This window comes from Corythoichthys intestinalis, chromosome 18 (genome assembly GCF_030265065.1).
Source record: "Corythoichthys intestinalis isolate RoL2023-P3 chromosome 18, ASM3026506v1, whole genome shotgun sequence".
Classification (NCBI taxonomy): domain Eukaryota; kingdom Metazoa; phylum Chordata; class Actinopteri; order Syngnathiformes; family Syngnathidae; genus Corythoichthys; species Corythoichthys intestinalis.
In genome coordinates, this window is record NC_080412.1 from 29,918,766 (window position 1) to 29,934,205 (window position 15,440).

Here is a 15,440-nt window from a genome sequence, read left to right on the forward strand (position 1 = left end):
ACCAAAAAGTCCCATGAGACGCCACATTTGCTCGACGATCTGCCGTGCGGCATTAGTCAAAGTGCCAAAAAGGGGAAGTGCCTGATGCTCTTGTTTCCAATACAATTTGCTGAGTGTGAGCCAGAAGCTCTCATGTCTCGTTCCTGTTGAAACACTTAAATTTGGTCTGATTTTAAAAATGGATTCTCTGCGAAGCCACTTTTGGTTTTGGCTCTTGCTCGGTATGATTTTTACTTGTTTGATAATTGGCATCATCTTTGTCTTCATCAACATGTGCATCCGGAAAAAAGGTTGGTTCTGTAAAAATTTTGAAGAAAAATAATAATTATCATCTTTGAGAATGATGTACTTTCTGATTTTTTATTTATAGTTTTCATCATATTTTGTATTTAATTTTGATTGGGTATTTAATGTAATACAGATTGAGCTATTTATTATTCTTTAAAATACTGTATGTGGTGTTTTATCTGATTGGATGTTTTCACTGCTAATTATTTATAATTTTCTCTTTTAATGCACGTGTATTTTTTAACACCCAATAAATAACGAAAATTAAACAGTTAAAATTCCACAATATTGTAAGGTCACAAACAATAAACCAAATACTGTACCACAAAAATTGTAAACAATTTTAAAAACATTCCAAATGTACATTTCTTAAACCGAGCGCCAAGTATGAATGAAGATGTTTTTGAGGAGTTCTTTTATTAAAATGTGCTGATAGTGGCTTCTGTATGTACTAAAACATATTGCGGTGAACCCCAGAAAAAACATGACCCGGTTAGTTTGGAGAAACCACAGAGCTCACTTCAATTTTTCCCAAGAATTCTGGAGTGACATCCAAACAGCGTCTCGCCTTCCAAGTAAAACCTTAGTGCCCATTTCCAGACATCATGACACGGCAATTCTTTAGCTCGATTTTCTTCCTTCTAAAAAAATCAGCCGTCGAGTTTTACTTCTCCACTCAAGGGTTTAATTTACTATCGAGATCCGCGTAATGTTTTTCAAAGAACGAGGAACTATCAACATGAATTACCGCACTCTAACTCAGTTTATCTTACCAAGCTATAGCATTGAACCACACCCTCGATCTTAAATCATTTGAAGCAACAAAAAAGCTTAACGACTGAAATAAAATAGAAAATGCTGTATATGGGTATGGCATTGTAGGATAACAATATTTCTTGTGCCAAATACCAGCAAAACAGGGATGAAAAGGAAGGTTTGTATAACAGTTTTTAGCATATTATACATCTTTTGAATACCAAAAAGTCATAACATTGTTAAAATTTAACAAAATGGTGCGATTTTTGAACCACATGGAGATGTCAAGTATAGTGCTGTGTCTAAATATGTACAAAACCGGTATTTTGCCCAGTAGTTACTAGGGATGTGACAATATATCAAAAAGGCAACGGCGTAGGTTTGCATAAGGATAGTGGGGACGTAACACTACTAACTTTTCAGGATGCTCAAATTGTCCCTACCAACTTTTAAGCAACCTTATAGAGAAACCACACTGGACATAAGACGCAGGATTCAAAATGAAGGAAAAAAGTAGCGGCTTATAGTTCGAAAATTACGCTAGTTACTTTACTTAACAGAAGGTATGCTAATGCAACATTCATTTACTCAAGGGTGTAGGTTTGCATAGGGACGGTGGGGACATAACACTAGCAACTTTTCAGGATACTCAAATTTTCCCCACCAACTTTTAAGCAACCATATTTGCATTGTATAATGAGTTCAGCTGTATAGGTAATTGTACTTAGATTGTGGTCCCATATGTTGTAAGGATAGAATTTACCCTAACATTATGAAGTAAATTATTATTTTCATAATGTTCTGACTTTCATTTATCCCTTTTCACTTGCTGAATGTGACAGTCCATTTTTTTGTTCAAATGCACATTTGATTGGTTGAAGACTTGACCCCCACACACACACACACGCGCACACATACCCGACAGAAATTGACCCCCCCCCACGCACGCACACACGCACCACCACACACACAGCCCTGACAGAAACACAAAATGTTGAGAACATGTCGCCTCCTCCGCACCCTTCAAAGAGTGAGAGATATTTAGATTTTTTTTTTTTCCGGCCAGCAGCAGCCACTGCAGGTAATGTAAAAAGGTGGAGGTAGGGAACACATGACAAATTTTATAGGCATAACATTAAACTGTGTGAATTTGCTAAGCTGCAAAACACGAGTAGGAAGCTGCTTAGAGAGGTGTGTCCTCCTGTATGTGTTTTCTATTGTTAATGTTAAATTAAACAGTGAGAAATGCAGCGAACCGAGGTTTACCCCCTTCTCTCCAATTTTCTTTTTTATTTTATTTATGTGGTGTTAAAGCAGCCCAAATGAGCTTTCATTTTTTTGTTGAGTTTGGCTGTGCTTATGGACAAAGCAGTAGTGTTTTACCTGAAGGAAGGCTCCATTTTTATTTAATGTTATTCCCTGACTAAGTTTTTTTCAGTTATATTTAACTTTTTTAAATTTTATTATTTAGACAGAGAAGGTTGAGTGGTAAATGTCTATTTGTTGCATTTCTGGATAGTTAAGAGATTATTAACAAGTTTGTATTTCTTGTGTACTGTATATTAATATAACATGTTCAAACATTGCAATTTAAATTTGTTAATGAAATATAAATAATATATAAGCGGTGTAATTAAAAAAAATATTTTTTAAAAAAATATTCAAAATGTTTCTTTAGTAGTTTTTAAAAAACAAAGGTTTACAGTGGGGCAAATAAGTATTTAGTCAACCACTAATTGTGCTAGTTCTCCCACTTGAAAATATTAGAGAGGCCTGTAATTATCAACATGGGTAAACCTCAACCACGAGAGGCAGAATGTGAAAAAAAACCCAGAAAATCACATGGGTTGCTTTTTAAAGAATTTATTTGCAAATCATGGTGGAAAATAAGTATTTGGTCAATATCAAAAATTCATCTCAATACTTTGTTACGTTCTCTTTGTTGGCAATAACGAAGTCCAAACGTTTTCTGTAACTCTTCACAAGCTTTTCACACACTGTTGCTGGTATTTTGGCCCATTCCTCCATGCAGATCTCCTCTAGAGCAGTGATGTTTTGGGGCTGTCGTTGGGCAACACGGACTTTCAACTCCCTCCACAGATCTGGAGACTGGCTAGGGCACTCCAGGACCTTGAAATGCTTCTTACAAAGCCACTCCTTTGTTGCCCTGGCTGTGTGTTTGGGATCATTGTCATGCTGAAAGACCCAGCCACGACTCATCTTCAACGCCCTTGCTGATGGAAGGAGATTTTCACTCAAAATCTCTCGATACATGGCCCCATTCATTCTTTCCTTTACACAGATCAGTCGTCCTGGTCCCTTTGCAGAAAAACAGCCCCAAAGCATGATGTTTCCACCCCCATGCTTCACAGTGAGGATGGTGTTCTTCGGATGCAATTCAGTATTCTTTCTCCTCCAAACACGAGAACCTGTGTTTCTACCAAAAAGTTCTATTTTGGTTTCATCCGACCGTAACACATTCTCCCAGTCCTCTTCTTGATCGTTCAAATGCTCTCTAGCGAACCGCAGACGGGCCTGGACGTGTACTTTCTTCAGCAGGGGGACACGTCTGGCAGTGCAGGATTTGAGTCCCTGGCGGCACATTGTGTTACTGATAGTGGCCTTTGTTACTGTGGTCCCAGCTCTCTGTAGGTCATTCACTAGGTCCCCCCGTGTGGTTCTGGGATTTTTGCTCACCGTTCTTGTTATCATTTTGACGCCACAGGGTGAGATCTTGCATGGAGCCCCAGATCGAGGGAGATTATCAGTGGTCTTGTATGTCTTCCATTTTCTAATAATTGTTCCCACATTTGATTTCTTTACACCAATCGTTTTACCTATTGCAGATTCAGTCTTCCCAGCCTGGTGCAGGTCTACAATTTTGTCTCTGGCGTCTTTCGGCAGCTCTTTGGTCTTGGCCATAGAGCTCTTTGGTCTTGGCCATAGTTGAGTTTGGAGTGTGACTGACTGAGCTTGTGGACAGGTGTCTTTTATACCGATAATGAGTTAAAACAGGTGCCATTAATACAGGTAAAGAGTGGATCCTCGTTAGACCTCGTTAGAAGTTAGACCTCTTTGACAGCCAGAAATCTTGCTTGTTTGTAGGTGACCAAATACTTATTTTCCACCCTAATTTGGAAATAAATTCTTTAAAAATCAAACAATGTGATTTTCTGTTTTTTTTCCCCCACATTCTGTCTCTCATGGTTGAGGTTTACCTATGTTGACAATTACAGGCCTCTCAAATTTTTCAAGTAGGAAAACTTGCACAATTGGTGGTTGACGAAATACTAATTGCCCCACTGTATATCGAACGGTGTATCACCTGAACCAATACATATGAAAGTTAGCATAAGTCAATACAGATTTATTTTTCATTGACCATTTAGCCTATAAGTTATTTAGGTTCATATTCATGACAAATGTAGCCCTGATCCCCGTTCACCCAATCTGTTTGGTCTTATTAATGTCCCGTAGCCAACAAAAAATGTACATGCAGGTTATGCTGTTACAGCATGTCGTCCCTACCAATACTGAGACCAAACCTATGCCCTTACATTTACTCTTCATGTGTGGAATATCGCCAATATTAGTAGCACAACTTTGTTAAAACTAAAAATATAACAATAAAAGAAACATTATTGGATTCCTTTGGCACAGTAGTACCCAATCGAATTAGCACAATGGTGGGTTCATTTTTCTGCAACCACAATCAAGAACAGGAAGTGTTTTTTTATATGTCTCTTTCACTGTGACTGCACACTATTACGGTATTAACTCATTCACTGCCAATGAAGGTAATAGAGGTTAATATTCACTGATAGCTCTCCGTTGAAATGGGGAGGGAGAACTTCTATCATGGTTAATGGGACTGGAACATGATCATTCACTGGCTGTCCTACGCAGTCGTCAATAGCATGGCATTATTGAATATCATTTTTAACTCTAGAATTCACTCACTCAACTAAAAGGTTATATTTGTATGAATGTCTATTTATAGCGTCTGTATTTGATTAGCTTGATTAGCTCAGATGAAACATTCATAACTGCTTTGGCAAATTAGTTGCATGATTTGTCACAGGCGGCACAGTTTATACTAGTATTAGGTCACCTGAAGCTGATAAAGTGAAGAATAAAGTCCCTCAAATGTTGACTGATTTTTAATTCTTCTTTTCTTTGCTTATTATTTGACATATCGTACTCATCTTTGTGCATTTATTTTCACAGGGAAAAAACGATTCTTACGGCGTCACGGAGACTCCCAAGACATGTAATACAAATATATTTGAAATATTTCACATCATGTTTAAAGTGCCTAACAGTGGTATGAAAAAGTATCTGAACCTTTTGGAGTTTCTCACATTTCTGCATAAAATCACCATCGAATTCGATCCGATCTTTGTCAAAATCACACAGATGTAAAAACAGTGTCTGCTTGAACTAAAACCACCCAAACATTTATAGGTTTTCATATTTCAATGAGGATAGTATGCAAACAATGACAGAAAGGGGAAAAAAAGGTAAGTGTACCCTCTGCCCAAGGAAGCTTAAAGTGTGTTTTTCATCTGTGTGATTTTGACAAAGATCAGATCACATTTGATAATGATTTTATGCAGAAATGGGAAAAATTCTAAAAGGTTCAGATACTGAACTTTTCCATACCACTCTAAGTTGTTTGTATTGAAAATTGTAGCTTCTTAAGGGTAAAAATACAGTAACTATCCTTTTACTTCCCAAAAAACAATTTTGTTAAATTACCTTATATTCATCTCCCCTAACTGGTTGCCAATCAGTCGTGACCCATCTTTAAATGACATAAATTGTAAATATTCAGTGATGCTTGTTGGGGAGAGGAAAAACGTGACACATATTTCTTGTATTTAGATATTAATTTCAGGACTACAAAACATTTTTTTCCGTCTCATCTCTCAGGAACAGCAGAAAATACGAAGAATTGAGCCATTCAAATCCACCCTTGCCTCCTCGCACTCAATTCCTACTCACCGGTAAATTAAAATACATTGAATCGTCCAAGTTGTTGGATTCAAAATGCAATTTGATCCAATTCCGCTGACTTCTTTGTTTTTTAGAGGCCCAGTCCTATGAGAATGTTGCAGAAGTCACTGATGACAGACTTAAATCGATGTCCCTAAACCAACATCAGCAGAACATGGCCGACGTACCCGAACATATGCACATCCTGGACCAGAAGCCTTACCAGAACCAAGATCAAAACATGACCAACCTTCATCGCAAAGACCAGACAATTAATAATAACTTTGATTATCAAAATGAGAACCTGAACCTCTTTTCCAACCAAGACCAGACCCTTACTAACTTTGATTATCAAAATGAGAAACTGAACGACTTTCGCAACCAAAATCATCCCTTGAGCACACCCCAACATCATGATCAAACAATGACTCGCTTCCAAATTCAAGATCACTACTTGAGCAATCTCACTAATCGAGATCAGAAGCTGGAGACCCTCCACAACCAAGATCAGACTCTGGCCGACCTTCACGACTATGTTCAGATCCCTGACTTGCAACCGGACTACGTGGACATAAAGGACCAAGATGAAGACATGTTAGGAGGAGTATTGGATTTGGCGGAAGACACAGCTGAGGACTATGATGACATTGGAGAAGAAATTCACGAGGAGAAGGACTACGACGACATTGGCTGAGTCTCCACTTTATAGATGATAAACACTTTGGTCCATTGGGGTTTCTAATGCTTTGGATTTGACGTCTGTTGCTGTTGATGGCACAGAAAAATGCTCATTCACTGCCAGCCCTCCCAGTTCAAATGGATTGAATGTCTGTCGCCGTTGACAACAGCCAATGAGTTAAACATGAGATGCGAATAAATAATAAAAGACACAAGTTGAGAGCACTTGCGCTGTTGTGACAACAGTGCTCTAAGATATCTTGACAATCGCCAAATGTTTGCTTCAGGCTGTGCTTTTTTTTTTTTTTTTTTACATGGCAGCAGCATTGCAGAAAAAAGAAAAATAGATCTCCTTGGGCTAACCACCTGATTAGAATATCAGTCACTTCTTCAGCCAGGTTTAAGAGATTTAATGGATGCGAGTGGCTTTGTGGTATTATTCAACGTCACTGAACTGAAGGCGTGAATTACGTTGATAGAGAAAAATGCACGACTTGTGGAAATGTCAGGATGAGCGGGGTGAGTATTACAAACTCATTGGCCACCATTGATGGCAATAGACGTCCAGATCATTTTGACTGGAGGGGTTCGCAGGGATTATTCCTCCAAGTTGAAGTGGTTTGGACATCTATTGCCCTCAATAGCACTGAAACATCATTCACTGCCATCCTGCCAAGCTCAAAACAAATTGGACGTCTATCACTGGCAATGGTAGCCAGTCAGTTAATTTGTACAGCAGCCATACTAGATGTCACTTGACAAATATATCTGTGCAAACTATAACGAAACAAACTTGATAAACAGTTTTCATTCATGCAACAAAGTAAAATTGAATTTTTTTTTTTTGTATTAAAAAGTACCAGAACGTTTGGAATTTCTCACATTTCTGCATAAAATCACCATCAAATATGATCTGATCTTTGTCAAAATCACACAGATGAAAATACAGTGACTTTTTTAACTAAAACCACTCAAACATTTATAGATTTTCATATTTTAATGAGGGCAGTAGAGGCGAGCGAAATTTCCGATTCTTAGATTATTCGCGATTCGGCCGTGGAAGATTCGAGAACGATTCACAAACATCCAAATTCCGATTATTGAATTATACCAGGTAAAGCAGAACTAAAACACAGTCAGCGTGGTCTTCAGGACGCAATGAGGAACGGACCGAGAGCAAATATCATGTTCAACTTATGCCGCTAGATATAAAAACAAATATACCTGACTGCGGCCGACAGCTGGTTCAAACAACGCCTAGTTGCTAGTTGCTACAAACATACGGCCACATACGGCTATAGTAGATATCACATATTTTCAGAACTAGATGCTAAATGACAGACAAGAGCGGTGTTAGAACATATAAAAAGAACTAGATGCGAAACGACAGGCTTGCCGTTTAGTAGTTGCCGTGTTGTAAACAGCCGCCATCTTAAAGCAGTAGACTTCTCTAGAAGGCTCTGTTGTAGCGAACCTAATGAACTTTTTATCTGAAATACTCCTAAATCAGCAAAATCTTGACTAGAATCTATCTTTAAATAATGAAACAGTTTTAAAATTTTGACATGTTGTATGTAGATAGAAGGGAAATTATGGAATAACGGGAGCAATTTTATCAACTTTAACAGTTTATTCACATCATTAAATTAATTGAATGTAGTTTAAAGCTGCTGATACAGAATGGGGACTTGAGTATTTTGTTTAATGTTTTTAACCGTTAACTTGATACAAAATATTAGTTTGGGGTAGCCTAATAGGATTTTTAAACTATTTTGGAACTAATGTACAAAACATTTAAAAAGGGTGTGTGTGTGTGTGTGGGGGGGGGGGGGGGGGGGGGGTGACATCAATAATCGATTTATAATCGAATCGGACCCTCGGAATCGTAATCGCAATCGGATCGTTAGTTTCCCAAAGATTCCCACCTTTAACTAAAACCACCCAAACATTTTTAGGTTTTCATATTTTAATGAGGACAGTATGCAAACAATGACAGAAGGGGGAAAGATAAGTAAGCGAACCATCACATTTAATATTTTGTGGCCCCTACCCACTCCCTCCCCCTTTGGTAGCAATAACGTCAACCAGACGTTTCTTGTAGCTGCAGATCAGTCTGGCACATTGATCAGGACTAATCTTGGTCCATTCTTCTCTACAAAACTGCTGTAGTTCAGTCAGATTCCTGGGATGTCTGGCATGAATTGCTGTCTTTAGGTCATGCCACAGCATCTCAATGGGGTTCAAGTCTGGACTTTGACTTGGCCACTCCAGAATGTGTATTTTATTCTTCTGAAACCATTCTGAAGTTGATTTACTTCCGTATTTTGAATCATTGACTTGTTGCAGCATCCATCCTCTTTTTAGTTTCAACTGTCTGACAGACGGCCTCAGGTTTTTCTGCAAAATATCCAGATAAACCTTTAAGTTCATTCTTCCATTAATGATTGCAAGTTGTCCAGGCCCTGAGGTAGCAAAACAGCCCCAAATCATGATGCTTCCTCCACCATGCTTCACGGTGGGGATGAGGTGTTGATGTTGGTGAGATGTTCTATTTTTCCTGTGTGTTTTATAGTGGGCAGGGCAGCTTTAAACCACTCATCAGTGATTGGGCACACACCTGACTTAAAATGTTTGGTAAAAATTGGTTTAAATTGCTCATTAAGTCTCCTTAGGCAGAGGGTTCACTTACTAATGTTTCCCCCTTCTGTCATTGTTTGCATGCTATCCTCATTAAAGTATAATACCCCATAAATATTTGAGTGGTTTTAGTTAAAGCAGACATTGTATTTTCATCTGTGTGATTTTGACGAAGATGAGATCACATTTGATGGTGATTTTACGCAGAAATGTGAGAAATTCAAAAAGGTTCAGATACTTTTTCAAACCACTGTTTTGCTTTACTATTGTTTTAGGTATTTTATGTTTCCATTAAATTAAAATTGAAAATTTTCAGTCACTGTTTCTATTTATGAAGAGTGATGTTGACGAGAGCTATTTTTCTGTTTAAAAACTTTTATCATGTTTACATTTTACACACACTCTCTTTCTCAACACAGACAGTTGCCAGAGCGAAAAAAAAAAACACACACCACCTTTTACCACCGCTAGACATACTAAACACACTGGAGTTAACTCTTGTAGCTGGTGGGAAACTTCCATGACAGCGTTTACTAACCTTTGATTTTGTATAGATGCAAAATCAAATTGGAGGTATTGCCTCCTCGGCAGCCACAGTGCGGAAACATGCTTTACATGTCGATTGGCCCTCTTCTGAGCTATGGCCAACTGTAACTTTTCTGTAGCCGAAGTATTCCCATTGCGGCGATTTCGTTTTCTTCGATGGGGGAAAAACTTCAGGAGTTACACCTCCTCCAGCCATCGTGTAGAACAGCTGACTCACTGACACTGAGCAACAACCGGTGGAGGAGGGTTGAGCCGTACAGCTGCAAGTGTGGGATTTCGCCATATAATTTTGGGACATAAAAAATAGCCAGAGGTGGGTAGTAATGCGTTACATGTACTCCGTTACATTTACTTGAGTAACTTTTTGAGTTAAATGTACTTCTAAGAGTAGTTTTACTAAGCGAAACGTTTTACTTTTACTTGAGTAGATTTGTGGAAAAAAAACAAACACAACACTTTGGGTTTACACAAGAGTCGTTGCATTTTCCTCTTTATTCAACATATTAGATTTTTTTTTTTTTGGGCCAGCGATGCAAGGAGTAGAGACATGCCTGGTGTATTACCGGGGTAGCTCTACCGATTTGACCAATGAAACGTCGCAACAGTAATCACATGACTCCACCATAACAATCAGACACAAGCTTGCCGTTCCATCTTTACGCCAGCTTGTTCAATCATGTGGTGTCTTTAAAGCACAGTAAAAAATGAAATATTTGATATAGAGTGCTGCCCTCAACATGACTCGAAAGCGTGGATTTTAACCTCTGTCCTAGTTTTTATTTGGCACCGTTTGACCACGGAAAACCGGAAATATGATCCTTTTAATTTCAAAATAGTAATAATGAGGGACTCCTTCTTCCCTATTCAAATTAGGAACTATTTTCTCCACCAGAGGGCAGTCATGCTCTTTGGACGAATAATGCTTCATTTATGTAATTTTTCTCATGTCGGAATTTTTTTAATGGTATTTCTTTGGCTTAATATGGTTATATAATGGGTTTTTCTACAGCATCATCATAACAACAGTCCAATTGTTTGTGCTCAGAAAAAAATACCATTGTTAAAAAAATCCAACTAAAATATAAGTATTTACTCACAATGTTACTCATTGTTACTCGCTTGTACTTAAGTACATTTTTTGAACGACTATTTTTACTTTTACTGGAGTAATATTATTTTGAGGTTTGACGTTTGCATACAATGGTATACCTTGAAACTGGTAATGGGCACATGTCTAGTTACGAGCAGTGTAATACGAGTACAATAGTTTTACTACACTATATGCTACCATACTGTACAGTCTGTGGTTACGAGTAGTGATGTGTCGTTCGCGAACGAACTGGCTCTTAGAGCCGGCTCTTTGAAGTGAACGACGGGAGCCGGCTCCTAATCGGGAGCCGCTCTTAATAGGAGCTGACTTCTCTCTCTCCCCCCCCCCCCCTCGGTTAAAGCCGCACGTGATTGGTCAAGATCAGGGGTGGAAGAGGGAGGGGATGGTTACACACACACACGCTACAGTGACGAGAAGGGCGAGGGGTTAGATCAGAGGTTGCGCTAGACTTTTTCGTTGACTGTCATTTTGACTGACAGGGTCATAAAAATCCAGTCATAATCTATTTTTACCCGTCACTTAGATTTTTAAAATGATGATAATGACATTGTGGTGACCCTTTGTTTGGCATAATTCACCTTCCGTACTTGTGTGTCCATTTGGCCGAGCGCGTTAGCGGCTACGACACAGTCACGTGACAGAGACACTTAAGAGCCGCGTGCGTTCCGGCTTGAATAGAGAGTTCACAGAGAGCAGCAGAGCTACAGCGGCTGGACACAGCAATTCGAGCTAACAAGACTCTTAACATTGCATACCGCTTCAACATATTCAATAGTATTTAGTTTTCATTCATTTTAAATTAATATTCTGTCCGAACAAGCATAACAGAGAATCCACACCATGCCACCACACATCAAGCAGATGAATATGTAACTTTTTCTCCGCAGTGACAAAAACAGCTGACTGTGGCCCCAGTAGGTAGGCTACATTATGGAACAATGAAATTAACAGTTCACCTGCTGTGGCCTGAATGGAGTCTTACACCTTCCTCCTGGTGCGCATGGACTTGAATTGCGTGCCCGCTTGTGCAGTCCCTTTTTTTTCACCTCTTTTATCAACACCATCGTCGTTTTGGGGCTTTTTGAAGAAACTTCGGATACTCAGTTGCCTTGACATTTTTCAGAGTAAGGCCGACGACGTCACGCATCAAGAGAGACAATAGCTAATTAATATGCTCACTCGCCACCCTGTGGTCTGGGGAGTGAATTGCAACCTGTCAAAATGACAGGTGGACTTCAGTTTTTTCCGTCACCGTTTTAAAAAATCGGTCAACGACGGAAAATATTCGGTTAACGCGACCCCTGGGTTAGATATATACTAATTTATCTATCTGTCTGTCTGTCTGTCTGTCTGTCTGTCTGTCTGTCTGTCTGTCTGTCTGTCTGTCTGTCTGTCTGTCTGTCTGTCTGTCTGTCTGTCTGTCTGTCTGTCTGTCTGTCTGTCTGTCTGTCTGTCTGTCTGTCTGTCTGTCTGTCTATCTATCTATCTATCTATCTATCTATCTATCTATCTATCTATCTATCTATCTATCTATCTATCTATCTATCTATCTATCTATCTATCTATCTATCTATATTTAGATAATATATGGTTATGATATGGTTTTTCTTAATGCCAATCTTCGCTAAAGACTAGCTAAAACTTTTACCTGGATGCTGCTTTTTTCTTTTTGTTTTACAAATTTTAATTGATAATTTGTTGTGCCGTAATCAAAGCTTACTTATGCTGTTTTACTGCATATAGTCAAAAGCTTATAAATATACACAATCAGACATTGGAACTTTTTGTTGACCTTGTTCTGAGATGGGTCTTTGTTTTTGTACTTTATACTTTATTTTTTTGTAGCACTCCATGTTATGTTCAGAAGAATATAAAGAAAGCCATATAAATAATAAATATTTGATATACTGTATGTTTTTTACATTAGTAATACGTTTTCCACATAATTTTACATTATTTTTGGTAATAAATTAATTTAAGCAACAAAAAAACTGAGTAACCATTTGGGAGCCGAAAGAGCCGGCTCTTTTTAGTGAGCCGAGCCAAAAGAACCGGCTCTCTAAAAAGAGCCGAAATTCCCTTCACTAGTTACGAGCGTGGTCACACAATGAATTCAACTTGTAAATCAAGGCACCACTGTGCTGATCGCAAATACTTACGAGCTTTTATTTTCCAAGTCCCATTACCTCGTTGAGGTCTTATTTTGGTGGAGCTAACAGGAAGTGCTCCACAGTACGCGATAGCTTCTTGGGTTTGACATGTTTCTAGCGTTCACATTCCAACGTGAGCCGCCGACAGCATCGAGATGTGAGGCGGCCGCGCGGAGGACTTTCTGCCTTCCTCAAACTGTCTTTTGACTGATTTTAAAGGACTGTAAACCATAAACACCGAAATGGAGGCGACCGCTAGCCCGGACGGCTACAGGTCTCTCAACACCGGTGAGCTGAGGGAGCTTTTACAAAGCGACGACAAAATGGAGCAAATCATTCGACTCAATGAGAAGGTGGGTACGAAGCTATCAGTATCAGCTCCCCCTTAAAGTGCCTCTAGCAATGTTTTCTGGGTTATCTGTTTTTATCTCTAACTGCATGACAACAAAGGGGTTTTTTTGGGGGGACGTTTTGTCACAGCAAATCCCCTTTACATGGTTTGTCGATTGGCTGTGTGTCAAGCGGTCGATTTAAAAATATGCGCTATAACCAAATTAAGTATTGGGTTGGTATTCAATATAAATCAAATTCATATGCTCATCCATTGACTATTGTATTTATTCACGCTCCCTACCTGGAAACACCCATATTTTATGCTGCTGGATACCATGGCTACCCCGACTTCCTTTGTGGCTTCAACCAGAACCCTGTTTAGAACAATACCCCATTTTATTGAGTTCTCTATTTCATGTATGTTTCTTTCATCAACGTGATCACAATTCTTCTAACGCACATCCTGTATTCCATGTAACAATTCGGCTGTACTCCAAAACACTATTATATTCTATTTTGACAGAAATTCAAACTTTCAGAGGAATGTTGTCATTCGATCATGCCCCTGAGTAGCCGGGGTTAAGGCGTTGAATTCGGGCAAAAGTGTTCTTAATAGCGGTTGTGTCACGTCTTTGTGTAATCCAACCATACCGAATTAAAGAATCTTGCTGGAACTCTACACCTCTCTTTGTTTGGATGATATCTTGCGGGAAAATGTACGGTTTAACGAGATTAATTAGAACTATCCAGTTTGTCAACGGAGTTCAGCGCGCATTGCGGCACATGCCTGAGAGCAGGCTGATTTCTGGTGACTTACTGGGATCCTCTTTGTCATGCACATACCATGTTAGTGTTTTATATCAGGCTTCAACTTTGCATACTTATGTTTTGGATCACTTTTGAGAGAAGAATTTCCAAATGTTAATCATCTGTAACAAATTAGGAACTGTGATCCAGAGGTGCAACAATTAATTGATTAATTGACAACTAATCGATGAGCAACGATTTTTTATAACCGATTAATCGTTTAGGACCTTCTTCACCTTAAACCTGTCTAAATTCTTGAAATTGTAACATATACGTAACATCTCAGTTTTAAATATCATATTTCTTCACTATATTTTTGTTAAGCCAAAGTAGGACATGAGCAAAAATCTGTTTTTACTTTGGAAAACAACAAATCACATTTTTTCCAATTTTCCGACATCCTAGAGTAGTATGAAAAAGTATCTGAACCTTTTGGAATTTCTCACATTTGTACATAAAATCACTATGAAATGTGATCTAATCTTTGTCAAAATCACACAGATGAAAAAAGTGTCTGCTTTAACTAAAACCACCCAAACATTTATAGGTTTTCATATTTTAATGAGGATAGCAAAAATCTGCTTTTACTTTGGAAAACAACAAATCACATTTTTTCCAATTTTCCGACATCCTAGAGTAGTATGAAAAAGTATCTGAACCTTTGGAAATTTCTCAAATTTGTACATAAAATCACTATGAAATGTGATCTAATCTTTGTCAAAATCACACAGATGAAAAAAGTGTCTGCTTTAACTAAAACCACCCAAACATTTATAGGTTTTCATATTTTAATGAGGATAGTATGTAAACAATGACAGAAAGGGGAAAAATAAGTAAGTGAACCATCACATTTAATATTTTTTGGGCCCCCCTTAGGCAGCAAACACTTCAACTAGACCAGGGTTCACTAAATCCGGACCTCGGTGCCACTTTTCCTGTCGTGTTTTCCATGTCTCCCTCCTCCAACACACCTGAATCAAAATCATCAGGCTCATTATCAGGCTTCTGGAGAGGTTGCTGATGACATAATCATTTGATTCAGGTGTGATAGGGGAGAGAGACGTGGAAAACACGACAGGAAAAGTGGCACCGAGGTCCGGATTTAGTGAACCCTGAACTAGACGCTTCCTGTAAGTGCA

The 15,440-nt window shown here is 38.6% G+C and overlaps 2 protein-coding genes across 2 annotated transcripts in view; both read left to right on the forward strand.

Moving 5' to 3' along the window:
- The first annotated feature begins 154 nt into the window (after positions 1–154).
- On the forward strand, positions 155–7,528 carry LOC130906907 (putative uncharacterized protein DDB_G0279653). The gene is made up of 4 exons (XM_057821603.1): positions 155–290; positions 5,272–5,314; positions 5,977–6,050; positions 6,135–7,528. Exons 1-4 carry the CDS (start codon positions 179–181, stop codon positions 6,731–6,733), a joined length of 828 nt encoding a protein of 275 aa, XP_057677586.1. The 5' UTR covers positions 155–178; the 3' UTR covers positions 6,734–7,528.
- Positions 7,529–13,235: 5,707 nt separating this feature from the next.
- vps37d (VPS37D subunit of ESCRT-I) overlaps positions 13,236–15,440 on the forward strand; it is a 49,483-nt gene continuing 47,278 nt past the window's right edge. The window contains exon 1 of the mRNA XM_057821386.1: positions 13,236–13,514. Within this exon, the coding sequence (XP_057677369.1) occupies positions 13,404–13,514 (111 nt within the window). The 5' untranslated portion in view covers positions 13,236–13,403. The remainder of the gene's footprint in view (positions 13,515–15,440) is intronic.

What these genes read in the sequence shown, in the direction of transcription:
- LOC130906907 (XM_057821603.1), top strand. Translation starts at nt 179, where the DNA reads ATGGATTCTCTGCGAAGCCACTTTTGGTTTTGGCTCTTGCTCGGTATG. An exon ending in CATGTGCATCCGGAAAAAAG is followed by an intron (nt 291 to 5,271) that starts GTTGGTTCTGTA and finishes TTATTTTCACAG; the next exon opens with GGAAAAAACGATTCTTACGG. An exon ending in CACGGAGACTCCCAAGACAT is followed by an intron (nt 5,315 to 5,976) that starts GTAATACAAATA and finishes CTCATCTCTCAG; the next exon opens with GAACAGCAGAAAATACGAAG.